Source organism: Dama dama, chromosome 26 (genome assembly GCF_033118175.1).
Source record: "Dama dama isolate Ldn47 chromosome 26, ASM3311817v1, whole genome shotgun sequence".
Lineage (NCBI taxonomy): Eukaryota > Metazoa > Chordata > Mammalia > Artiodactyla > Cervidae > Dama > Dama dama.
Window position 1 is genome coordinate 24,419,819 of NC_083706.1, and position 26,475 is coordinate 24,446,293.

Below are 26,475 nucleotides of genomic sequence, written 5' to 3' on the forward strand. Positions count from 1 at the left end.
TACTGGTCTCCCAGGCCTCAGCAGACCCTTCCAACCCCCAGCCTCACCGTGAGACAGTTGCTAGAGATGCCTCCCGTGGAACAGAAGAAAAAAGACACCACCTCTCTGTTCTCAGAGGAAAACAATACCATCTTCTGGGACCCCCGGGAGTAGCCCTGTGATCCCGCCACCTGGCACCGTCCATTCCCAGCTGAAGCACCGAAGCCATGGAGAAGTCAGCGGACAGCGTCTGGATAGCACGGGGACAGTTGATACCAGCTCCACAGACCCAGGAGAATGACCGAGAAGTTTCAGTGCCCCAGCCAGCCACGGTCAGACCGACTCGCTCTTGGGCCACTTCTCACCACACCGTCATGCACAATATTAAGGTCGAAGTGCTTCTCTTTATTTCAGAGTCCATTCAGAGACTAAGTAGGCAGAGTGTTCCTCATGTGATCAAATGGGGCAGCAGACGGGACTCCTTGCATCCACCAACCCGGGTGGCCCCTTGCTCACCATCAGCTAACCATGCTCACTCCCACAGGAGTAAGGAGGTCTCTGTAAGGCCAGGAGAGATCCCATTTCCTGTATCTTTCACAGGACTTGGCAGCCCAGGCAACCAGTTTAAGTACTAAATTAACACATTATTGACCAGAGACGTATTAACACATCTTCTGTCCCCAAATGTTACTCACTGGAAACAGTTCAATATTCACTTACACAGCACATCTCTGGCCACCGGTGTTAAGTTTCTGCAAAAACCCCCCAGTCAGTCACAAGCTAATACCTGTCGGTGAGTACCTGGCCTTTGTCAGCCTCCTCCTTCCTCTTACTGTGGTCACCTTAAAAGACTACAGATTATTTTTCTTAGGTTTATTTTTATTTGAATAACTAGCTCCAATGAGTCCTTCAATCATGATGACTGGGATATAATTTTACTGCCTAGGGTCATAAGTCCATAAGCAAAAAACCCAAAAATGCCCTAACATGACTTTTAAAAATAATACCAAGTCTAAATTTTCTGCATTATCAATTACAAGTAAATAGTAGATATAAAACTCATTACAAATTCTTGGTTTTGATACTTGAGAAGAGCTGGGGAGATCAAGAAGCAGATGCAGAAAGACGGACAAAGCCAGAGAAAGACATGAATGCACACCCACGCACACCCACGACAGACTACGCTGCACCGCTCGCCTTGTATAAACATTTGCTGCCACATACATAGATTTTCGAATCGGATACATGTAGAGCAAAATTCTGCCTTCCACCGACTCTGTGATCTTGGGCTCATTAGTCTTAATTTAAGCCTCTATTTCCTAAACTTGAAGATGAAGATCACATCATCTACCTCATGGGGTTCTTCTTTTCAAACATTCATTCAAATGTTTCCTGAAGAGTAAGGACACATGCAAAGGACTTTATCCAATGTTTTGAATAGTAAATGTTTTCTGTCAATGATAAAATTAAATTGGCCCATCACCTTTCTGTGTATATCTCTTTTCACGTAATTTTTTATTTCCAAAGGTGATGTACTATATATATTAAAGAATTTAATGTTTATGTGACTATTTCTACTCACAAAAAGTTAATAAATCAGACTCTGGATTCAAAAAATATAGTCACTGCAGTCATGGGCCAGATGAGATAAAAAAATCAGAACGCTCCCTCCTCAGAGAATCCTATCACAGGCTTCCAACAAAAGTAAATTAAAATTAAAATGTGGTCCTAGAATATCTGTGCTATTAAAATTATCTTAATGAAATCAAAAGTCTATGAATCAGGGGGAAAAAGTGTTACATCTCTATCTTCATTAACCTTTAGCTGAAATTCAACATTACAATCAGTTATGAATATAGAGGGGAAAAATTCTGGCTAATATCAGCAGTGCTCTTAGCTTTGTCACTGATAGGAATCAAAACTTTTTCCATAGCACATCAGAGTAGTTGCAGATCTTAAAATATCACTTATGCTAATATTCTGAAATCACAGTAGGGGTTAGATATTGATGATGACTTTATCTCAATTTTTAAATTAATATGTTAGAATGTTATTTACTGGTTTCCTTCATAGGCCTGTGTACTTTATTATAATCACATATTTCAAACACTGTTCTGAGAAGCATCCCATATATGATTTTACATAAAATTATGAAGAGCTTAAATCATAGTCTTATGGTTGAAAGAGGCAGTTTGGACTGGAAAGAAATCCCAATTATATGTCAATGTTAATCTTTCATTCAGCATTTAAAACTTAAATTGTGAAACACGCTGAATTATGATTAATGAATACCAAATATTTTGAAATTGGCAATTAGCCCACTGAATAAAACTACTTCTTGAATACAAAAATAAAAATTTTTGAAGCAGTGCAGAGAATTCACCAGACTATCAAAGGAATCCACCACAAACAAAAGTGTTAAAACAAAAATCTGCCTTGGAAAGTTACAGAAAAAAAAAATTTTTTTTAACTAAGCAGCAAATAGCTATACACATATTTTTTCTTTCACACTTAAGTCCTTCTGCCACTTAATTAGGAGAAACTCCTTAATCCTTGTTGCTGTCACTAAGCTGTGTCTGACTCTTTTCAACCTCATGGACTGCAGCACACCAGGCTTCCCTGTCCTTCACTACCTCCCGGAGTTTGCTCAAATTCACGACCACTGAGCCTGTGAGGCTATCCAGCCATCTCATCCTCTGACATCCCTTTCTCCTTTTGCCTTCAGTCTTTCCCTACTACTCTCTTATCCACTACAAATCTGAGGCTGTAGAACAGTTTTGGTTAATATCAAGCCGTCTGTCATTTCCCTATAACATTTTCAATACTGAGTCTCAGAAAAAGTGTGAAATAAAGTGATTCTCATTTATTTTCTAACAGAAACACCTAGAAAAATATAAAAGCTTCATTATGAATCACTATATTTACGTTCATTGGATGCTGGTGTTAGAAAAACCTCAGAGACTGTATGGCGCAGATGTCCACGAGAACTGTGAAGAGCCTCACTCCCCACCAAGAGGCTGTGAGCACCCCAACACCGAGCCACTTGGGGTTACTAGTGCCCCCTGCTTTCTTGGCTTTCATGACATTCCAAACTCCAGTAATTCTCTCTGCCACTTCAAAAGAGCACTTATGCCCTAGATCGGTGCTTCTCAAGCCTAAACGTATATGTAAATGACCTGAAGCTCCAGTCCAAACGTAGATCACCAGACAGTGAGCCTGGGGTGAGGATCTGGAAACCCTCTCACTGCTAACAAGCTTCTGGGGGGTGCCAATGCTTCTGGGCCCTGGACCACCCTTTGAGCAGAAGAATCACAGACTAGTCATGCCTTAAAAACTGGTGCTTATCAATTCTACCAGTGAGAGACATTAAAGTTAACCCAACATACACCATATCACCAGATGGTAAACAGTAATTTTGTCTGAAATCTGCATTTTCCTTTAAGAATTTATAGCACTGAAGCAGATCTACTTTACTGTACATACCTCTGTCTAAATTAAGTTTAACAGGACACTGCCATCATGCTGGTGTTAGCAGAACCGTCACAGGCCTTCTAAGCTACAGTGAAACATTCACCATGCGTCTGGTAGAACGTGATTCCAACTCCTATCTGTGGTATTATAAGGTGTATCCGGATTGAATATAGAATTTTATTAAAGAACAGTTTATATACAACAAATAGTTTAATATTGGAGTTTTTAGTTCTAGTTTTGGTGAGGGGAGGAAATGGTCTATCAGAGAAATGCATTAATCAATTTTTATAAATTTAGCTGTGGATATCAGCTACACTTCAAACAAGCTCCCCTTTCAATATAGCTGGAAGCAAAATGACATTAAAATCCCTGGGCCAGATGCCAAATTCTATTAACATCAAAAACTCAAGACAGTATTTTCCCTTTAAAGACAATCCAAAACTCTTAATGATGGTTCCATTTAGACATGAATACAAAAACTATATAGACTTGGAATTCTGTGTATAAAAGAATAACACATTGCTTGATTTCACGTAATTTTAACAAATTTTCCACAATAAAGTTTATATGAGTTCTCAGCAGACATTAAAAAGTTCCAACATTAATAATGATAGATTTTCATACTCAAGAGTGACGTGAAAGGCTTCCAACCATAGGAGACGTAGCACGACACTAAAATAAAGATTAGACTTTCCTCTCCTTGGAAAGTGTTCATACAAATAACCATGGCTTTACCTCACCTTCTCATTATATGTTAAAATGAGTGACTGAAACATCTATAAACACAGATAATATTCAGCATAAAAAAAGCAGTTTAAATTCCTATATCCTGTAGCACTGCATTGGTGAAACTGCATGAGCTGAGTTAGTGCAACAATATAAGTTTCTGTGAGGGAAAAAAAAGACATGATACAAATTTATATTGGGGAAAATAAAGGTTCTTTTGCCCAGATGTCTCAAGAACTGGATTTTATCTACATAAGCAAGAAGGAATAAGATAATTACACAACACAAAAGTTACACAGGAAAATCAGATTATATATGAAATAATTAAATATTGGCAATGCCAATTACACGTGTGCATTCATCTTCTGCAAAGTATTTCAGAAAGGACACCCACTGTTTATTCTCCCATTGTTCTATAGTTAAGGTCTAGATAACAAAGTGTGTGCCTAATTTTATGGGCATTTTCATCCCAAATTTTGGAAGAGAAACTACAGAGTTAAAAATACGCAATTATGAGTTCCTGGTTTAACAGCTTTTTTTGTCCATGGCAACCCTATGGAGAACCCCTCCAAACTTAACCTTACCTTAATCCTGCCTTAATGACCTTAGCTTCTCTCTGATTTCAGTCAAACCTTTTCATGGCTGAACACTGTCTTGTCACCACACAGAGTTCTCCACCTCATTAGAAGTCATCATTCCATTCTCAGATGCAATCATTTCTTCTCCTAAGTCTTCTCCCCATTTATTCTCACCATACCTGCCCTTCAACTTAGAACTTTCATCCCTCGGTCCCAGCCGTTTTCTCCCAGTCTATCAGCCCATTTCAGCTTACGTTCCTTCCAGTGATCTTATGAATCAATTAGCTTGATTACCTATGCATCAGGATCTCTGGCTTTCTCAACCTTTTGCCCTCTTACCATAACCATTTGAACATAACACCCCATTTCTCCACTATTATGCCCAGGCTGCAGAGAGCAATAAGAGAAGCAAAATGTATTCTGCTGCCATCATAGTTTTATGATCTCAGCTGGACTGTCGACAGCAAGCAATCCATATCGCTTTTAAATCATTTGCTTGTCTACTTTCTCTGCCATAACCTCAACTGAGGCTCCTTTTGTGCTTTGGGTGAACAGTCCTGCTCACACTCAGATCTTTTTAAAGGCAAGACTGGTTGTCTCATATCACTGCATCAGTTTATCAATGCCATCATTTTTCTGAGCATAAAGGAGATCTCCCAAGCCTTGATAAATAAATATACAGCCTAGATGGCCCTGCATAACCTGACCCCTACCAACACTCGGTCTCCCCTCACTAGCCGCAAGAGACATCTTTTCATTTTCCAAGAGGTCAGCTGTTCCTACTCAGGGCCCTATATGTGTGCTTCCTAAGTCCCCTTGGCCCAGCTCAAACTTCAGGTCTCTGCATAAGCATCATTCTCTCCTAGGAAGTCTTCCCTGTTAGTAACCTGAACTCTTCCTATAGAGCAGTAGTCAAAATTTATTAACTGAGTAATTTGGGTTTTTCCTTTTTTTTTTCCCTCTATCTTCTCAACTGGAACTAAGTGGGGACATTCGTGAAGGCAGAAGTTATGCCTTAATTACTCACTGCCAGAGTTGCAGATGCATACTAGTTTGCACATGGGTGGTAATTTTTTTTAATGTGGTTAAAAAAAAAAAAACATAAAATTCATCCTCTTAACCAACGTTTACTGTATAGTTTAGCAGAACTAACTATATCACATTATTATGCAACAGATTCTAGAACTTTTTCATCTTGCAAAACAAACCCTATCCCCAATGAACAACAATTTTCCATTATCTCCTCGCCCCAATCCAGGTAACCACCATTTTACTCTGTTTTTCCATGGGTCTGCCTAGGGAATACCTCATACAAGGGACTCAGAGTAATTGTCTTTTGTGACTAAACATTTCATTCAGTGTAATATCCTCTAGGTTCATCCATGTTATAGGATTAACAAGACCTCATTCTTTAATGCTCAAAAACATTCTATTCACCATATTCTGAATATGCCATGTTTTATTTATCTAATTCATCCATCAAGGAACATTTGGGCTGCTTCTACCTCTTGGCTATTGTAAGTAGTGATGCAGTGAATGTGGGTGTACAAATACCTCTTTGAGATCCTACTTTTGATTCTTCGGGATATATACCCAAAAGTGGTAAATCTATTTATAATTTTTTGACTAACTTCTCTACTGTTTCCCTAATAGCTGCACCATATTACTTTTCCATCACCAGAATACAGGTTGGTTTCCTAATTTTTTCACCATCCTTCCTTGCCAACACTTGTTATTTTCTTTTTTTTTAACAGTGACCTTCTCAATGGGTGTGAGATGGTGCACAGGTGGAATTTTAAAATATGTGATACTGTCTAGACACACAGAAGCTACACTGTTTCTAGAACAATGGGGAGAAAGACTGATAAATAAGGTGTGTGCTAAACATCTAGATGGACATTTGTGCTAAATGTCTAGATGTCTAGCTAGAATCAAGATTGCCAGGAGAAATATCAAAAACCTCAGACACTCAGATGACACCACCCTTACGGTAGAAAGTGAAGAAGAACTAAAGAGCCTCTTGATGAAAGTGAAAGAGGAGAGTGAAAAAGTTGGCTTAAAGCTCAACATTCAGAAAACGAAGATCATGGCATCTGGTCCCATCCCTTCATGGCAAATAGATGGGGAAATGATGGAAACAGTGACTGACTTTATTATTTTGGGCTCCAAAATCACTGCAAGTGGTGAGTGCAACCATGAAATTAAAAGATGCTTGCTCCTTGGAAGAAAAGCTATGACAAACCTAGACAGCTTATTACAAAACAGATATTACTTTACCAACAAAGGTCCATCTAGTCAAAGCTATGGTTTTCCCAGTAGTCGTGTACAGATATGAGAGTTGGACTATAAAGAAAGCTGAGCACCGAAGAATTGATGTTTTTGAGCTGTGGTGTTGGAGAAGACTCTTGAGAGTCCCTTGGACTGCAAGGAGATCCAATCAGTCCATCCTAAAGGAGATCAGTCCTGGGTGTTCATTGGAAGGACTGATGCTGAAACTGAAACTCCAATACTTTGGCCACCTGATGTGAAGAACTGACTCACTGGAAAAGACCCTGATGCTGGGAAAGATTGAAGGCAGGAGGAGAAGGGGACGACAGAGGATGAGTTGGTGATGGACAGCGAAGCCTGACATGCTACAGTTCATGGGGTCGCAAAGAGTCAGACATGACTGAGTGACCGAACTGAACTGAAATGTTTAGAAGACAGAACTGTTAACTCTCCTTGAGTTGGGGCCAGGAAGGATGATGGTGGAAAACAACCAAGGAAAATCTCATAGAGTCGAATACCTAAGCTGGATCTTAAGGAATAATAAGACATTCAGATTCAAAAAAATAAAAAAAAATGAGAAGGATATTCCAAATACAAGGGATAGTATGTTCAAGCAGATATACTATGGATGGGCAAAGCTTCCCTTATGAGAGAAATATGGTGTGAATTGAATATGGATTTTTGTGAGGAGTTACTGAGAAATGAAGACAAAGAAGTAGACCACAGTCACTTGACCAAGAGCTTTGTAAACCACACTAAGAGGGTTAGATTGCATCCATTAAATGGCTTTAAGCAAGGAGCGCCAAGATGGGCTATGCCTTCCCCAAAGTTTGATCTAGCAGTAGGGAGAAGAATGATCACAGAGGTCTGGGACTGGGCAGTTAAACCAGTTAGAAGGCTGATAAAATATTCAAAGCAAGAGATGACAGGGGCCTAAACCAAAGCAAGAACACTGGACAAAGAGAACCAGGAGAAGGATGCCAGCAGGTAGAAGACAGAACTTATTGACTGACAAGCAATGAAAAGAGGTATAAAAAGTGGAAGCAATTTATAACTACTCTTCAGGGAATAGATGAAGGAGAAGACTAGTTTCCTTTTAGACAAGTGAGTGTAGTGTCCAGTAGAGAGTGAAGTATATGAGTCTGAGACTCAGGATAAAAACATGGATCAGGCACATATATTAAGAGTCAGCAAAATAAAAAATAGAGACTCCTACTATCTAAATACCACTCTTCACCATGCAACTCTAATGTTTCAGAAATACTGTATGTCTTAATACAGCATATCATGTTTATAACAGAAGTTATTCTACACATTTTACAACATACTGATGGTTTTCCTTCTTAAGAAAGATTAAGTGCTCCTAGCCAAATTTCCATCACTTTCTCTTTTACAGCTTTGAGGGCCAACAGAAGAGCACATGGTTGGAAACATTATCAAGACTACCTTATAATTTAAAGTCTAAAAGAGCGCCTAGTTTATTTAGTTGAATGTCTAATATGTTATTACTTCTAAGAAAAATATTCTAAACAGGGTTCTAATAAGAATGCTTACACACTATTCAGTGAGCAGGCATGCAATTTAATTGTCTTCGGTTTCAATGTGGAATTAAACCACAAATTAGGTATCAAGGATTTAAAATGCAGCAAGTTGAGAAAAGTCAATTTATATATAATCATCACTGTTTGTATCCTGCATTTCATTACCAGGATGTATAAATATAAATAATGAAGGCCTGTGGATAAATAAAACTTAGTCTATATTCACCTACCTACTGACTCTGACATGAATATTAGATGTTGGGAGGTAACTGCAAAGGTCACACTATGACCAAGCGTTCTGGGCATCCTCAGAACCATCACAGTGAGTCTGCCCACAGCCACCGTCTAACAGATTCCAAAGGGCTTCCTTTCAGGGCATAATCCTAGACCCAGCCTTCACTCTTCACCCTGCATCAGTATCTTCTCCACCAGAGTTAAGTCCCAATACTCAGAAAGTGAAGTAGAAAAAGAACTTCCTTAACAATGAGGAGAGTGACAGAGGCTGAAGGCTTGTGTCCTTCCCCAAAATTCATACGCTGAAGCCTAATCCCCAGTGTGACAGTATTTGGAGTTGAGGCCTTTGGGGTGATTAGGTCATGAAGGTGGAGCCCACATGAGTGCGATCAGCGACATTATAAAAGAGGCTTTGGAGAGCCCTCCTGCTCATTCCACCATGTGAGGATACCACAGGAGATCCATGAGCCAGGAAGGAGCCCTTACCACACTGAATCAGCGGGCACCTTGCTCGGCCTTCCCAGGTTCCCAAACGAGAAACACAAGTCTATTGTTTATAAGTCACTCAGTCTACAGCAAACTGACAAAGACAGAAGGCTAGAGGTTAAGTCTGGTTAATTGCCAGAACTGGTGAATATTTCTCTTTCATATGCTTAGGAAAGGGAGAAACCCTGAAGGTCCCTGGAATTAGCATCAAGCATTAGAGCACTCTGATTGTCCTGCTTAGCGGCATCTCAGGAAAGTCCTGGAGCAGAAACCATCTCAATGCACTCTGGGATCAGGCAGATCTTCACAGAGTCCTGGCTGATCAAATCTACCACTTCAGGAGACTTCCCTGGTGGTCCAGGGGCTAAGACTCCCAATGCAGAGGACCTGGGTTCGACCCCTGGTCAGAGAACTAGATCACTCATGCAGCAAATAAGGAGCCCAAATGCAGCGATTAAGGATCCCTAACGGCTGCAACTAAGACCTTGTTGTCGTTGTTTGGTCGCTCAGTCACGTCCGACTCTTTGCAACCCCATGGACGGTGGCACACCAGGCTCCTCTGTCGATGGGATCTTCCAGGCAAGAATACTGGCGTGGGTTGCCATTTCCTTCTCCAGATATACCAAGTCACCTCTACTCAGAAGACAGTGGGCTCTGGCAAACTCCACTCCCTTCCGACCTGCCAGTTTGACTCTTACAGCCCGGATGTCTGTGTCCAATTCAAGTCACCATGGACGGGGTCCAGAACGCACCACGGTGGATAAATACCACGTTGAGCTGCAGACACGTAAGAACAGGCTTTCCTTTTACCTGAAAGCAGGAGAACTAGGTTGTCATAAATCTCTTCCCTTTCTTGGAAGGAAAAGAATACCTTTTCCTTCCAACCAGGGAAGACTGACTCTTATCACTGAGAGGAGAAGCCCTCAGCTAAACAGACACTGGCACGAAACGAGCCTGTCTCCCACCTGTTCTCCTACAGGGCCCTCACCTTTCCTAAAAGTCACTCATTTCCGTAAGTGCCTTTTCCTACCTCTTTCCCCTGTTAAGATGCCCTGACCACTTCCTGCAGTCACAGTTTTCTGTGAACTCCCACTTACTCACATGAATAAAAGTCATCCTTTGTCAGTTTAATTTGCGCACCTCCGGAAAACAACTTCAGAGGGTATATTAAAACATTTTCCTCTGACTCCACGGGAAAATATAAGAGTAACTGGGGGTAAGTTTGTATTATTATTTTATTTTTTTCTTGCAGTATGTACATATAAAAAACAGGCTATTATGGACTGTTTAATTCATTTACTAAATCAAACGCCAGAGACAACTTAAGCACACAGCAAGAATAAACCCATTTATACCATCATCCTTTGATAAAAAGGTTCAGAAACAGCATGCTAGAAAAAAGGAAGTGCAACAAAATTGCCGACAATAAACTCATCACAAATCTACCCTGGTACAGCCCAAATCAATCGATCAATCACTCTACCACGTTGAGTCAGCTGGACTCTGCCTTCTGTTTTGCCCCCAATAACCCACACAACAGGGCAAGGAACACCTTCATCCCTACCAACCACTCATCTATTCAGCAAGGCAAACGCTCTCCTGAACCTCCAGATAAGTACAGATGGGTATTCCTGATATTTCTTCCAATATTCCTCCTTCCCTGCTTTTTGGGCTTCCCTGGTGGCTCAGACAGTAAAGAATCTCCCTGCAATGTGGGAGACCTGGGTTCAATCCCTGGGTTGGGAGGATCCCCTGGAGAAGTTCATGGCAACCCACTCCAGTATTCTTGCCTGCAGAATCCCATGAACAGAGGAGCCTGACAGGGATTGGAAGAGCCGGACACAACTCAGCGACTAAACCACCACCACAATGAACATAAACTGTCATAATAACATGAAATAAGTTATTTGAAAACTAAATTTTATACCACTTAAGAGAAACACACAGTATTTTTTTAAGACAATATAAACAAACTTAAGATAACTTCACTTACTTTCTGCTCAGGGTTCTCCTGAAACACAAGTCCAAAGTAGTCCTTCTCCAAGAGATTGAGATGTTCACACACTTTGTCAAATAACACTTGCCCCTTAGCACGTTTCTGAGGAAAAAGAATAACATCTTTACTTTTCAAGCACTAAAGGTCCATGAGTGCTATAAATCAAGGACATATCAGATAAAATTACTTAGCATAAATTAATATGAAATATTTTCCAATCCTCTATTAAAACAATACCCAAAAACGATTCATAACTTTTTCATTTTAAACTCCCCACTCCCAAACAAAACATAAATTCCAAAACGAAAGCATGATTAGCCAGATGGCCTAGGCTTTACTGCTACTCCATGTTAATATTTCAAAAACCAAAAAAAGTAAAATGCTTAAAGAGTTCACTTATTTGTTTTTAAAGTAGTACAAAAGTATGTCCAAGCTGCCCCACTCAGTTCCTCAAAGTGGCTCGGGTACACTCTCCCCAGGAAAATCATTAAGCTCCACATACCCTAACACAAATCATCCCATCACGACTTAAGTGTGATTTTTATTCCAGAGTATCTGTAGAGTAGAAATTATGTTTTTCAATACAAAGTTACACTTTTTCTGGAGAATCATATGGCATTCACTCCTTAGAACAAATCTTAAAAATAGAAGAGAATGAAGCTGAGACAGTAAATCAGCTGCCTCCAAGGATCTAATCTACTATCAACAGAGATATAAAAGCCTATGACAGCTTCAGAAGAAAAATTCACTGTTTAATCAATGTCAAAACATAAAGTGGTGACTCCAATTAAAAGGCACAGCCCTGGGAACCACCAAGTGCAGAGCTGGGTCAGACACACCCCTCCTTCCCCTGCATGGATATAAACAACCCCTGGACTGCAAGTGAGACGGGAACAAGCCAGAAGACAGACATGTTCATCCTCGGGACAAATGCCTCACATTATTGAAATGTCTACTAGTTAGTTCATCCAATGTGTGAAAATGAATGCTTGCCACACAGACATCTTTAAAAATGGAGTAAGACATAAAAGACATTTCAATTTCAAATCGGAACGACTCTGATAAGGGTTTTCAGAAGATAAAGTCTTCACAGAAACTTGATTCAAGTGTGTGTTTCTGTCCTCTGCTTGTGGAAGCAGAGGTAAGAAATCCATGCCTGCAACACCTGTGAAGCAGAATCTGCAACCTTGATTATCAAATTTTCATAGTTAAACACTTCTTTTTTAGGAAAAGAATTACGTTAAATAGTAGAGGGAAGAGGGAGAAAAGCCACAGAGATTACATGATTTCAACATTACAAGCAGTGTGCTATCCACCTCACTACAGATTCAAACAATGATAAAGTATACAAGAAACAGATAAGTGTTTACACATCCACACATTTAAAGCACACACAGATATAGTGTAATAAATGGGAGTATTGGGCTCCAGATTCCAAATTCCAAAGTTCGAAATGCCTTTCCACTATTTACAATCTATGTGACCAGGGGCAAGACACTTAAGTTCTCTTTGCCTTAATTTGTACATCTATTAAAAGATAATAGAATCTACCATACAGGAGGTAGTTAAGTGCTAAATGACTTATAATACATGATGAGAGCTTAGAACAGTGTGTGGATAGTGAGGGCTTATTCAATATTGGCTCTTATTAAGCTGGAGAGTTTTAAAACATGAAAAATAGCTCAATTCACTTACATGAAATTTAGCATTAAGCTTCTAAAATGAAAGTTTCTGAATTTCATTATCTGCAAGCCATTATTAATCTATATAATTAAGACTCTGAGTTTGAAGGTATTTTAATTGACTTTATAAGGAGAAGGTGACTCATGTCATGATAGTTACTTTTTTAAAAGTGCAGTAAAATCCATAATCTCTTCTTCATAAGTGCCTGGAATAGATATGAGACTTGGTTGTAAACAACAGCGAAAAATATTTTAAGGTAATCAATAATCTAAGAATTCAATTTCTCTGACATTAATTTCAACAATATTGTTCAGTCTCTAGAGAGAAGAAGATTGCCCAGCATAATAGATGCTTGTTGAATCAAATGAAAATACAATAATACAGTGTACTCTATGTGATATACTTATTTTAAATGTAGTGACAGCTACCACTCAGGCTCACAGTGACTGACCATAGTTGTATTGATAATTCCAGTGACTACTTCATAATTGGGAATTGTTCTTATCTAAGATAGCAAAGGGGGAAAACTGCTGCAGCTCTTGCCACATCTGTCTACTTGTTTATCACACACTAAGTACTTATAAGGAGGGATAAAATAGGTCACAGAAGATTTCATCTACTATAAAGAAGAGATGATCTTATTTAGAAAGACACTAAGAACTCAATGGATGCTTATATAGGCAGTCGGCCTTTAATCAGATATAGTTTCCAAGCAAAGGTGTTACTTCTAGGAAACCTCTGACAGAATGACAACTACTTTCAAATAAGCTAACTACTGAAACGGATTAGCCCTAAAAAATCATGGTGAAATGTGACAGCCTCAAAGGAGATTCATGCTACTTTATTTGGTTGGAATGGTATTTGAAACTAGGGTAAAACGGATAGCTAAGACAACTGACGTCTATAAATACGAACACATACCTCAGTTCAAAGAGAAAAACACAATCCAACATTGCCTTACCATCAGTTTTTATTAATAAATCATACTTCCTCACTGCTTTCCATTTCAAAGATAGAAACATGCTCTCATGGACAGAATTCCCCTAAAAGGTTCAGAGCAAAGTATCCACACAGCTCGCTGCCGCAGCCTGGCACTGGTTCGCGGGGCAGCAACGGGAGGCATTCACACGGGGGGGCTGGAGTCAGACCCCGTCCCTCCCTTGTTCAGCTTTCTGTAAGCACTTTACTATTATCGGACAAGTCTAACAATGGATGAACCACTTCGTCTCCTTAACTGTAAGATGAGATAGCAGCTCTCTCACAGCTCACTGTGAGGGTCAAATAAACCCAGGAAGATAGTGTATATTACAGCGCCAAACCAAGCGCCTCACCCAATCACAGTTGAATTCTATTCCCAACTCTTTCACTAGCCCACATCCAACACCAAAATATCTTCTAAATGCTCAGATTGCTTCTCCACAATTCTCTCCTTCCCTTCTCCAGGAAATAGATATTTTAAATGCTCGATAAGATCTTAATTGCCCACAAGTATTACTTAAGCTTTCATTCAGCATCTCCACCCTCAAGGAACTTAACTGGTTGGGAAGACAAAAAAGCAACAAAGCCAACAGGCATGTGCTGAAAGATGCAAATACAAAAGTGCACGGGAGAAGCACCAAGAATGGAATGAGTAAAAGCGGCTGAGAAATATCATAACCTCACCATGGCTGTGGCATCTGAAATGACTCTTAAGGAAATGGAAAATAAATGATTCTCATAGATAAAATCCCAACAAGTACAATCAAAAAGATTAAAGACATATAAGGAAACCAGCTACTATTATTGAGCCTTAGATATGATATCAGTCAGAAATTCAGAGACAGTAGACAACGGTATTATCAAGTACAGAATACAAAATTAGCATTTTTATATGTTTAAAGAAATAAATATTTTAAAATATCAAGGAAAAAGTAACTATCAAAAAGCAGAACTTCTGAAAAGAACCAATTAGAACATTTAGAAATAAAACTAATTAAATTATAATCCAAATGGACATGGGTTGATACAGTTAAAAGGTGTAAAATAGATCTGAAAAAACGACCCAAAATGAAGCACAGACAGATAAAGACTATGAAAGAATTTCAGACCTGTAAGCTAGAAGAGGGGATCTATTCTATACATACCTTCCCAGAATTCTAGATGAAGACAATAAAATAAGAAAGAGGCAATATTAAAAGAGTAATGGCTGATCAATGCTAAAACTCTCAAACTGAGGAAACCCAGTGGATCTCTAGTCAGATAAAATAAAACCCATTAACCTACAAGCACTTTATTCCATTAATTATTTATACACATTAACATTCAAAAGATTTTGACATGTTTTTAAGAAAAAAATAGACACTAAAAGTCATCAAGACAAGAGAGGAAGAAACAGGAGCTGGGGAATGAGGAGTAGAGAAAGAAAACATAGAAAACGGAAGAAGTTACTCTTAAAACACCTCAAACTGATCTGCCTTGGAAGCTAATTAAAAAAGGCAAACAAATTAGCATATTTCTTCTAATTTCATAAAGAAAGCATACCAAATTATCAGAGACACAGTAAATGATACATATTTACCGTACCAAGTTATCACATTTCATAAATATTAATCTATAATCAACCTTGCCTGAGTGTGCTCGGACAGCAACACGACCCAGTGGCTCACCACTTCTTTTTTGCCTTCACGCTGTTCACAACTCACTCCATAAGGAATAATCCTCATCGTTTGGAGGAGAGGAATCAAGATACACTTCATAATACAAGTACATAAAAATGTTGAGGGTGGGATTCCCTGGGAGTCCAGGAACGGTTAGGAACCCACGCTTCCATTGGAGGGGGCAAGGGTTTGATCCCTGGTCTGGGCAACTAAGATCCCGCATGCCACATAGTGTAACCAAAAAAAAAAAAACTGTGTGGGGGACATGCAAAGTGAAATTGTTCCTTCTCCCCTCCTAGATTCTGGCATGCACCACCACTCATGTGAATCATCGATCTCAACAATATGCTAGGAAGAGCATCACTACCAGGGCAGAATGGGGCATGGATCTGAACACCAGCCCTACCTCTTAATCACTGTGCAACCTCAGGCATATCTTGAGTCACCTTATGACGGTGATCAAAAAGTCAAATGTAATAAAGTACTTAATAAAATATTTGGCACATTATGTGAATGCATTAAAAGGCAGCTGAGAGCACAGAAACTTTCTGAACTAATCTAAAATAATAACTGACTTTAAATATCATTATAAAGAGCTTTCAGTTACTACACTCAATCTCATTTCACAATGAGAAAACTGAGGTTATAGAGAGTTTAACTGATCTAACTTTTTCAGTCTGATTTCCTGAATTTTTTTTAAAGAACTGAATTCTTATTTGCGATGTCCATAAACATTAGTACTCTACATTTGTATCCAGGAAGGCAATTTTCTCATATTATCATTGTTTTGATTTTTCTATAAACAACTTGAATTGTGGTGCGTGAAGGGACTACAAACACATTTTTCAACCAAGCGGAATACACAGATATTTTGCTTTACAATGTGCATTAAGATACTAGTATATGTGGCTGGTTCATTAGTTGCAGTAACTATGGGCAGGTGCTGTCAGTCCCGCATAAAAAGGTCAGTTAACTTGCCAAGGCAAGCTCGTAATTTCTTTTCTACCTTAATTTCCAAATGTTAAAACCCTACCTCTAAGACACATCTCCAAATTCCCCTCCATGAAGCCTATTTCAATCTTCTAATACTTATCCTTCTCCATCAAGTACTTTATTTCACATCTATGGTACTTACTCTTAAGTTCTACTTCTTTTGATACTTATTACTTCTGCAGACCGGGTTCTTTAAGCAACAGCGTGTCTCACTCCAGTGTCTCCAAAAGATACTGCCTTGAGTAACTCAGCTCACTTGTAGGCCAAAAGATACGCTGGGGGCAATGGCTTGGCACTTAAGCTGGCAGAGTTGAGTCTAGAATCAGGTCTTCTGGCTCTCAGTCTTATGCAAGCTCCCGGCTCTAGAGCTCATGGACTACCAACCCATAGATATTCAAGGAACTAAGCCAGACTCACACTGCCAACTAGATTCTAGGAGAACAGCCACAGACCTACATTTTATTTTCACAGTCCTACATTCTACTTAAGACTCTTCCTTAGTAATTAGAGCACTTCCAAATACTTCTCAGGAACTAAAGGAATGACATCAGCAGAAAAACCAACGTTCTCCTTTCTCTTAAGAGCCAGCCATGCACCACCTTTAACCAAAAGGAGACAGTGGGGTTTTGCAGTCTTTACACATTCCTTCCCTAGGACATCAGTCGCTGTTATTTCTTCTTGCTATCTGAAGCGTGCTTTTGCTTTATATCTCTTCTTAGACTAGAATCTTTATAGAGTACAAACTGTGTTCATCTCTATTCTGATAATGTAGCACCAGTTAACTAAACAAGTAAAGCCATACAACAGTTAATCAACTTGCCAAGTACACTTCAAAAAGAAAGCTTACTTCCTATATTAAATGCCAGCAAGCTTTACAATCAACTTTCCCCCCATCTACCTCTCCTTAACTCCAAGAATATCATTGAACAGAAGTATAAAATCAATGGCTTGAAAATTTAAACTAAAAATAAAAACAGTCCTTTGGTCTATATCCCAGGTATCAGATTTTTTTTTTTTCTTTAAAAGATGACATAACCCATGAGAGACATCCAAAGGACAGAGGCAAAGCAAGACAGTTTAGGTAGGCTTGAAATATATATTCTTCAAGGATTAGAAGACTAGCTTTGGGGAACTTCCTTTGGGAGGGGTTGGGAAGGCTCAGCAATTCACAACAAGCCCAGCTGAAGAAAGGCAGGCTGGAATCTGAGACGCGGAGTCCCCGTGCCTGTGCTGTTATTTGTGGCATTTGCTATTGAGGCCAAAACATGACATTTCTGGGGGCCTCTTGACTTGGAGGAATTTGCGCAACTGCTTACCCGGCAGATTGCAGTTGATGCCGCACACCAGTGGCGTTTTATAAAACACCATCACTGTCTCCGTGTGGGCCCTCCACACTGCAGTTATTGTGCACCCAGGAGACAGTGCTGGGAAGTATACAATGCAATCCATACAACACAGCCTTGAGCTATGTATTTTGCGCTAGCTCAAATCTACACTGTGCAAGTATAAAAGGCCAGGGAAAGAAAGGTACACACAGAGCAAACACAACAACTGAGACATTGTCATGGGGTGGAGGAAATCAAAGAGAACCATACAGAAGGGGAAAGGCGTGTCTTCAATAGTTTCAGGCCACCATTTTATCAGGTCATTCTTTTCCTACCCATCTGAATGACACACCTCAGTCCCAAAGTTCATTCAAATCCTGGAAAAAAGGAAGAAATCACATCCAACAATTGTGTGCGTGTATGAAAAATGTAATTCCAGAGTAAATATCATCATAATTAAGGAAGACTTTTAAGTTCCATTCATTCCCTTTATCATTAAACTTGAAAAAGTTTTTCTGACTGCTCAAAAAATAGTATGTATTATAGGTATTTTATATATAATAAAATAAATCTTTTATAAAACCTTCACATATGATAGGTTTCTTATAAGACACTACAGAGAATAGGAAGATAAAAGAATCCGCCTGCAATGAGGGAGACCTGCGTTCGATCCCTGGGTTAGGAAGATCCCTTGGAGAAGGGAAAAGCTACCCACTCCAGTACTCTGGTCTGGAGTCCATGGGGTCGCAAAGAATCAGACACAATTGAGCACCTTTCACTTTCCCTATACAGTATTCCTTCAAGTGCATGCGTGCTCAGCAGCATCCAACTCTCTGCGACCCCATGGACGGTAGCCCGCCAGGTTCCTCTGTCCATGAAGTTCTCCAGGCCAGAATACTGGAGTGGGTTGCCATTTCCTCCTCCAGGGGATCTTCCCAACCCAGGGATCAAACCCACATCTCCTGCATTGGTAGACAGATTCTGTACCACTGAGCCACCTGGAAAGCCCACAATTCCTTCAAGAGCAGCCTCCAAGGGAGGAGGGAGGAAAAGTGAAAAAATCCTCTCACAGTTCATTACGAAATCTCTCTTTCTTTCCATTCCCTAGGATTCAAGGAATCGTGATTGAACATGGGAAATTCTGCAGTGCTGTTGACATGAATGACATAAAACATTATTCAGTGTAGTTCTAGGAACTAGAAATAAAAATTAAAAGGCTGCTACAAAACAAAACATATGCTAGGCCAGAACACACTGGAAAATATGCTCAAGTAACTGTATCCTACAATAATATTAAAGGAAATCCTAGTGTAGCTGGAAGCAGCATACAGGCTCATCTTTAATAAAATCACATGCATGCCTTAATTAACTCCTCAAGAACAGAGGAGCTTGCCTTTCTCCTATGTTATAAAGCCCTATTTCATGATTCAGTGATTCCAAGTCTACCCAAGTCTACATGCAGTACTGACATGAAATGCTTCTCTACTCCCATCTGTTGGGTTTTGAAATGTTTCATAATTCTTAACAGAGCACACAAATCATCTGATGAGCAATCAGATAAGTTTAGATGGCAAATAAGATAGAAAAATGTTTCACCTTTATGGTACATGGAAAATGGCAAATAAATGCTAACTTTTAGTTTTAATAAATGAAACAAACTTTTAATCTTTTGTCCATAGCCACACATCCTTTATTTCTAATCAACTAATTCAACTACAGAAGAGGAGTAACTGTGAGGGGTCAGAAACATGGAGATTCAGCAAGGAAGTTAAGGAGTGTCGGAGCATGCCTCCCCAAAAGGCCACCTCGAATACAACCTTCTACCTCCCTCACAAACCGCTTTCATTTTTCATTTCCCTTGGCTTCATGAGTGAAATCCGACCACTTATGAAGCTTTAGCATGAACAGGTTTCTGTTAAAATGCTAATGTCTCCTAGAAGGCAATATAAGCAATCATCCACACACTGGAATCATTCACTCAGGCTGCTAATTCTCTCGTTACTTAGCTGAGAGATCTACTAACATTTGGGATTAGAAGAATTTTGATTCTGAATGGAGAAACAGTAGGCAGGTAACAGCACATTTTTGTATTATAATACTATAAAAAAGTAACAGGATATCATCATGGAACTAGCACCAAGAAGTCTAGGTGGTAAAAAGCACTAAGAAATAGAAAAATAATACGGGGGAAAAAAAGGGAGACTTTAAATTTTGGCCTGAATTAGAAAAATGAGGTAGAAATTCTGTCCTTATCCACCTGTTCTGAGATTTAGCACCCAGAACTCAGTTCAGAAACTTATATGTATACTTTTATAAATCAACTTGGAAGTCTAGTCATTTGTACATTACTTCTGTGGGAAAACATACACTTCAGATAAATAATTTTCTGAAATATGATGTACATAAAGAACCTGTTCATAAGCTGGAAATGTCCTTTATAATACTTCTCTGCTCATATGTATTCACATATTCAGATGGTCAACTCAAAGCCCTCCTATCTTACTTCTGCCCTAAAATGCAGTGTGTGTGACATGTGACATCTGCTTGAAATTCAGAATCTTTTCCAACAGAAACAATATTTTTACATGGTCAGTGGGTTTCCGGTCAATCATTCCCTATCTTCAACTGCCATCCCCATCCCTGTGAGGTCTGTAACATGTCCAAATGTAAATACTACAGTCCATCATAACTTTTCTAGGAGAATCTGGAGTTAGTTTAACATTTCCTAGGAAATCTGAAGTAAAAACACCATGTGACTGATGAAATAATCTAATTGCAGGAGACTCGGGAATAAAATGTCTAAAATGTCAGTGGAAGAAAGGGCAGGTGGATTGGTGCACGTATGTGTATCCAGCAAATCTACAGATCCAATCAGGCTTCCTGAAGGGGGAAGAACAGGGATAACTAAAAGTGAGAAGTAAGCAGTATCACTAGGAAGAAGGCTATCTGGCCTGAAAGCACAGTTACTCTTGGCCTGCGGACAGACGTATTCACCCTCCACGGTGGATCAAGCTACGGGAGGCTGAAGACGCCTGTTGTTATAATACTCCTTACTCTGCACTGCATGCTCATAAAGATCTCTTTAAGATGTAGCATCTGAAATCACCTCGTGACTTTCTTATTATGAAGGAAATAAATCTAAATGTTTATTCTTCCTAGCAGTTATCTCTCACAGTAAATTCATTTCCAGGCATTCTTATGTCTACATTTATGGGACTGGTCAACAAAGGCAGTTTTCCTCTGCCTGACTGTCGCAGGCATAGTGAATGAAGAGTTAAAGTGTATCCTACTGCCGAGCATCAGATCCTACACAGTGAAATGCTCCCAAGTCCATTCTTGTTGAAGAACGCCCCCCACATCCAACATTGTCACCAATGTCCAGAAATGTTTGATGAACAAAGCCACAAACTCTATATAAGTACCTCATGACCCAAACCAAGTGAATAAAAACTAAATCATACCTATCAACTGTCAAAAAGTAATGTATTTTAAGTGGAATAGCATTTCCATTCTTCTACTTTGACCCACCTCTGCTCTGCCCAATTACAAACACACACACAATAAAATGGACTATCTAGACACCTGCAGGAGGAAACAAAGAGGCAAAAAAATGAAGACTAACAAAAAACACCTGCACGAAAACAACAAACAGGATCAAAACAGATGCCACTAAAGCTGCCACAACCGATTCAAAGTCTTTTTATAATGAGATATCCAGAAAACTTCCCAGCAACTTTGATATGTGCTATTCTAAAGGGAAGAGCTCACTTCACTTTATCCTGGTGATAAAACAGGCTCATTGTTCAGATTTTCCTAAGTAGAAAATGGACTTCTAATTAGAGACAGTACACTGAAATGCACATTTAGCTCTGCTCCCTATGGAAGCTATTCTAAAATGATGTGTTGTGTGCACACGCACATATTCTTCCCCTCTCCCCCGACAATGGAAAGGAGAAAGAGAATGGGATTAATGCCAACAAAATTTTGGAAAGTAGACTGGAAAAGGGTAAGCAAATAGTGTCCATCCAGTTTTGTTTTTTTTTTTTATGTTTTCTTTGCAACCTCTCCTATGGGTGGAAGCCCACCTCTTCTTAATATTCGGCAGAAGTGAAGAGATTAAACCATTTGAACACCAACGGTATTCGGGTTCTGCAAGATGAGAGAACTAGTGAAAGCCAATCCACAGAGAGCTCAGGCCAAAAATGAGAACACTGGCCAGGCAAAGCATGGCTTGTCCTTAACAAAGTTTAATTAACAAAGTTTAATTTTATTATGTTTTCTTGACATAGAAGGAAGTAGGCATTTAAGACTTTTCCTGTAACCCCAAATTTCTGCTTGGATTTTATTATTTAACCATTCTCAAGTGAGAAAAGGTATTAGGCTAGGTATTGTTGAGTTTTCCTAAATATTATTGTTGTTTAGTCACTAAGTCATGTCTGACTCTTCTGCGATCCCATGGACGGTAGCCCACCAGGCTCCTCTGTCCAAGGGATTTTTCAGGCAAGAATACTGGAGTGTGATGCCATTTCCTTCTCCAGGTGATCTTCCCAACGCAGGGACTGAACCCGCAACCCTGCATGGGCAGGCGGGTCCTTTACCACCGAGCCACCAGGGAAGCCCTTCCTAAATAATGATGTCATTGTTCAGTCATAAGTCATGTCCGACTCTTCGAGACCCCGTGGAGTATTGCACACCAGGTCTCCTGTTCTTCACTATCTTTCGGAGTTTGCTCAGTCATGTCCACTGAATCAGAGATGCTATCCGACAGTCTCATTCTGTCACCCCCTTCTCCTCCTACCCTAAAGACTGGGTTGGCCAAAAAGTTCTGTTAACTTTAAGTTAACAATACCTCATTCTTCAAAGTTAAAAGAGTCTTTCTCCTCGATGTAAGATTTTCTTACCAACTCCAGCCCATAATAACTTGGCACTTCTGCACTTGTATTTATCTAAACCAAAAACAGTACTTAAATCAACCTTGTATGTATTTTTATTTCACATGAAAAGTTTATCTCTGAAAGTAAAACCTATAAGCAATGTAAGAGGACAAATTATACTTCATACTTATCATCTTCCCAGACAAGAAAACAATCAATATTGGGGGACAAAAATTACTTCTAAACTCACAATATGTATTTAAATGAATACTATTCGAGACCAAATTCATAAACACTGTGGAAATATGACACCCTTAACTTTCTATTTTTCTTAGAAATTACATATCATCACTAATGGAGGTCCCTGGAGGAGGAAATGGCAACCCATATCAGTATTCTTGCTGGGATAATCCCATGGAGAGAGAAGCCTGGCAGGCTACCATCCATGGCATCGCAAATAGTCAGACATAACTAAGCAACTGAGCACACACAATGGAGGTCAGTAACCAGTCAGTAAATAACTTTTAAGAAGTAAAAGCTTTAAATTCTTTTTGTCCAGCTTTTCCTATTATTCACCTTGAATAGGTAACTTAGCATAAATCTGTGAAAACTATAACCTCTTAAAAAACAACAGTGACTAAAACTGTTAAGATTATAGAAACAGGCTGGCCAGAGAAGCACACCACATTTCTCTAAGTATTATTTTAAGAAACTGCCAAGTACCGTTCGCATTCGAACTTATTTCAAAAAGTGTAAGCAGCAAACTTCTGTAGGCTAGCAGATTCTCTGTAAACTATTTGCCTAGAATGAATTCTGACATTTGATTTCAGACAGGCTTTCTGTGCTATAGGGAAAAAAAAAGCTTACTAGAGCATTCCTATTTGACTCACTTTAAATTGCTGCTGACAGAAATATGAAAAGAGATCAATAGATATAACAAGCAGATCCTGGTAAGACTTAGATTAAGTTTCCTTCCTATGTTAATAACTAGATGGTGCACAAACTCAGACAACTTCAAAACAGGTTAAAATGCCAGAATCCACAAATATCACACACAGTTATCAAAAGTAGTTCAGCTGGTAGTTTTGAGGCTGTCTCTCCAGTTTAAAAAAAAAAGAAGAAGAATATTCTTAATCATAACTGTTCTAACAGAGTTTATGTAAAACTCTGCTACAGAATATAACAAATATAAAAATGGCAATCTGACAGATCATCTATCAGTACTTTAATCATTTAGCCACCTTGCCTGAAGAAACTGCTTTTCTGACTAATCCTGTAGCTTTGTATAGGCCACATTTTATTTTGTTATATTGCCTTCAATCCCTTTAAGATCCAAATGCTAGCATACTATATTTTGTGTGTGTGTGTGCTGAGTCTCTCAGTTCTGACTGTAGCCCACCAGGCTCCTCTTTCCATGGAATCTTCCAGATAAGAATACTGGAGTGGGCTGCCATTTTCTACCCCAGGGGATCTTCCTGACCCAGGGACTGAACCCATGTCTCCAGCTTGGCAGATGGATTCTTTACCACTGAGTCACCTGGGAAGCCAAACGTACTATACTGCAGTGCTGTAAATAGCGATGATAAATTCTGCGCATGTTTCCACTCAGTCACCGAGTCGTGATCCTGCTATGGAAAGGATGGATGGAAAGAACAGCCTCAGCTCGAGCTTCTGTGAAATAAATTAAATGCTCACGGGTAAAGGCCAGATTCTCAAATCTCTGTTCCCCCATTCAAGCTCCTGCACTCAATCTCCATCGAAATCTTAGTGGGAGTGGGAATAGGAAGATAGGATCAAGGCGGAGAATATTTGGCAAAATTTCCTAATGGCTGAGAAATAAAAACTCTGTCAGAAACATCTTTAATTTGCTCAGGAAAACACTGGAAAAGAGATTAGAAATAAGAGAGTAATGAAAACAGGGATTCTGAACAGAATAGGTTTAACAAAAGATACTTTGTTTTTTGTTGAATGAGAAATAAAATTACACCTCATTTGATGAACTCTGATAAGGAGTTAACATTTTTTAATGCCTACTTTCCTGAAAGATCGAGAAAATGTATCTGAACAGATTTAAAGTACAAAACTTATTCTGAAAATGATTTTCCCCACCATTTCAGAGGTTATTCAACCTTCAAATAATTGTCATTCCAAACCAGGAAAAACAAAAAATTTCAACCATCTGCTGCCCAGTCTACTACCACCCCGAGGTGAAAGGGAAGAACTTATTAAGTAGTAAATTGCCTGTGAGTCAGCTTGCCTGGCAGCAGGTGTCAGAAGGAGACAGAAGTGGATGCTGCCTTCAGAATTACATCAGGATGGTTACTCGTGAGCCGGGAGCTTCAAGTGTCAAGTTTAATGCTTTCAAAAACCACGGACAGAAGAGCAAAAAAGGCAATCCCCTGATTGTGAAACCACAGTGGGGAAGACAAAAGAGAGGGCATGTGGTTGAATTCTTGACTACAGAGAAATTAAACCATAACATTTTTTTAGTTTGCGCAAGAGAAAAGAGGAACATTAGAGAAAAAGAGGCAGGGAGTAAGATGTTAACTTTACTCTCCTCCTCAAGTTCAGGCTATACCCAGCCAGCCAGCCATCTGACCTACAGCAGTTCAGATTCACAGGAAAGACTCGGGAGTCTGCATTCCCTCTAGGGCCAAGACCACTCCTTATCCACTTTGGCATCGCTCTCACGCCCAGACAGTTCATAGCCTTTATAGAAATTTGATAAATCATTTTCATTTATTTAAGCCCATGAAGTGTTTCTACAAGAAGTTAGCCTACTGTTTCTAAGCACTTAAAAAGCAGTGCAGCTGTGGATAGTAGTAGTAATATGACAGGGTGGAGGATTATACACACACACAACAGTGATCTTTCTTTCCTAACTGGAGAAGATGGAGTGAAGAACTGGGAACAAGCAGACACAATCATTTAGCTTAGATAAGAAGGATAAAAACTTTCAACAGTACAGGAAAGCAGAGAGAAATCAACAATTAATATTTTATGAGTAGTGCTAGAGGCGAAGTCCTGTGTTAATGCCCTACAGGGAGAGAAAAGAAAGTTCTTTTTCTCAAGGAATTAACAATCCTGGTAAAGAAACAACACAGCGATGAAAAGAAATCAAAAAGTAACATAAAGAGTTTAACCGATGTTCAACGCAACAATACAAGAGACTCTTTCACAAGGTAGCACATGATTAATTGCCCAATTATTGGTGCAATCAAGTTCAGAGGAAGAAAAAACATCCAGAAAGCTGGATTTAAGCTAGACATTAAAAGACAGGGAAGAAGCGTGTGGATGGGGAAGTCAAAATGGCAGAGATGATCTGGTCAGAAACCAGAAGAAAGGACAGACAATTCAGTGCCTGATTAGAAGACCAATTTGGCTGGAAGAGGAAAGCACAGAAAATCTGTAGCAACAGATCAAAAGACAGTCTGAGGGCATAACAGTGCCCTGAAGCCCAGCTAATGAGCCTGCTTTGCTCCTGTGAACCCCTTGTGTCCTTCAAGCTGGACCAAAGCATTTAACTACTCTCATGACATGGAAGCCTTTTCCCATTTACTAAATAAAAATTATTAGATAGAATCTTGCCTTAAATTCCTTCTTTCAGCTAAAGGGATAAATGGACAGCTAGCCACAGACATTCCATCTGGACCTATGTCACTGGAATTTCAAATTGCATACAACA

At 39.4% G+C, this 26,475-nt stretch overlaps 1 protein-coding gene across 11 annotated transcripts in view; it reads right to left on the reverse strand.

The window, feature by feature from the left end:
• EPB41L2 (erythrocyte membrane protein band 4.1 like 2) overlaps window positions 1-26,475 on the reverse strand; it is a 205,010-nt gene that overhangs the window by 70,285 nt on the left and 108,250 nt on the right. For all 11 annotated transcript variants that reach the window (XM_061130599.1, XM_061130604.1, XM_061130603.1 and 8 more), the window contains one exon: window positions 11,277-11,381. In XM_061130599.1, the coding sequence (XP_060986582.1) occupies window positions 11,277-11,381 (105 nt within the window). The remainder of the gene's footprint in view (window positions 1-11,276; window positions 11,382-26,475) is intronic.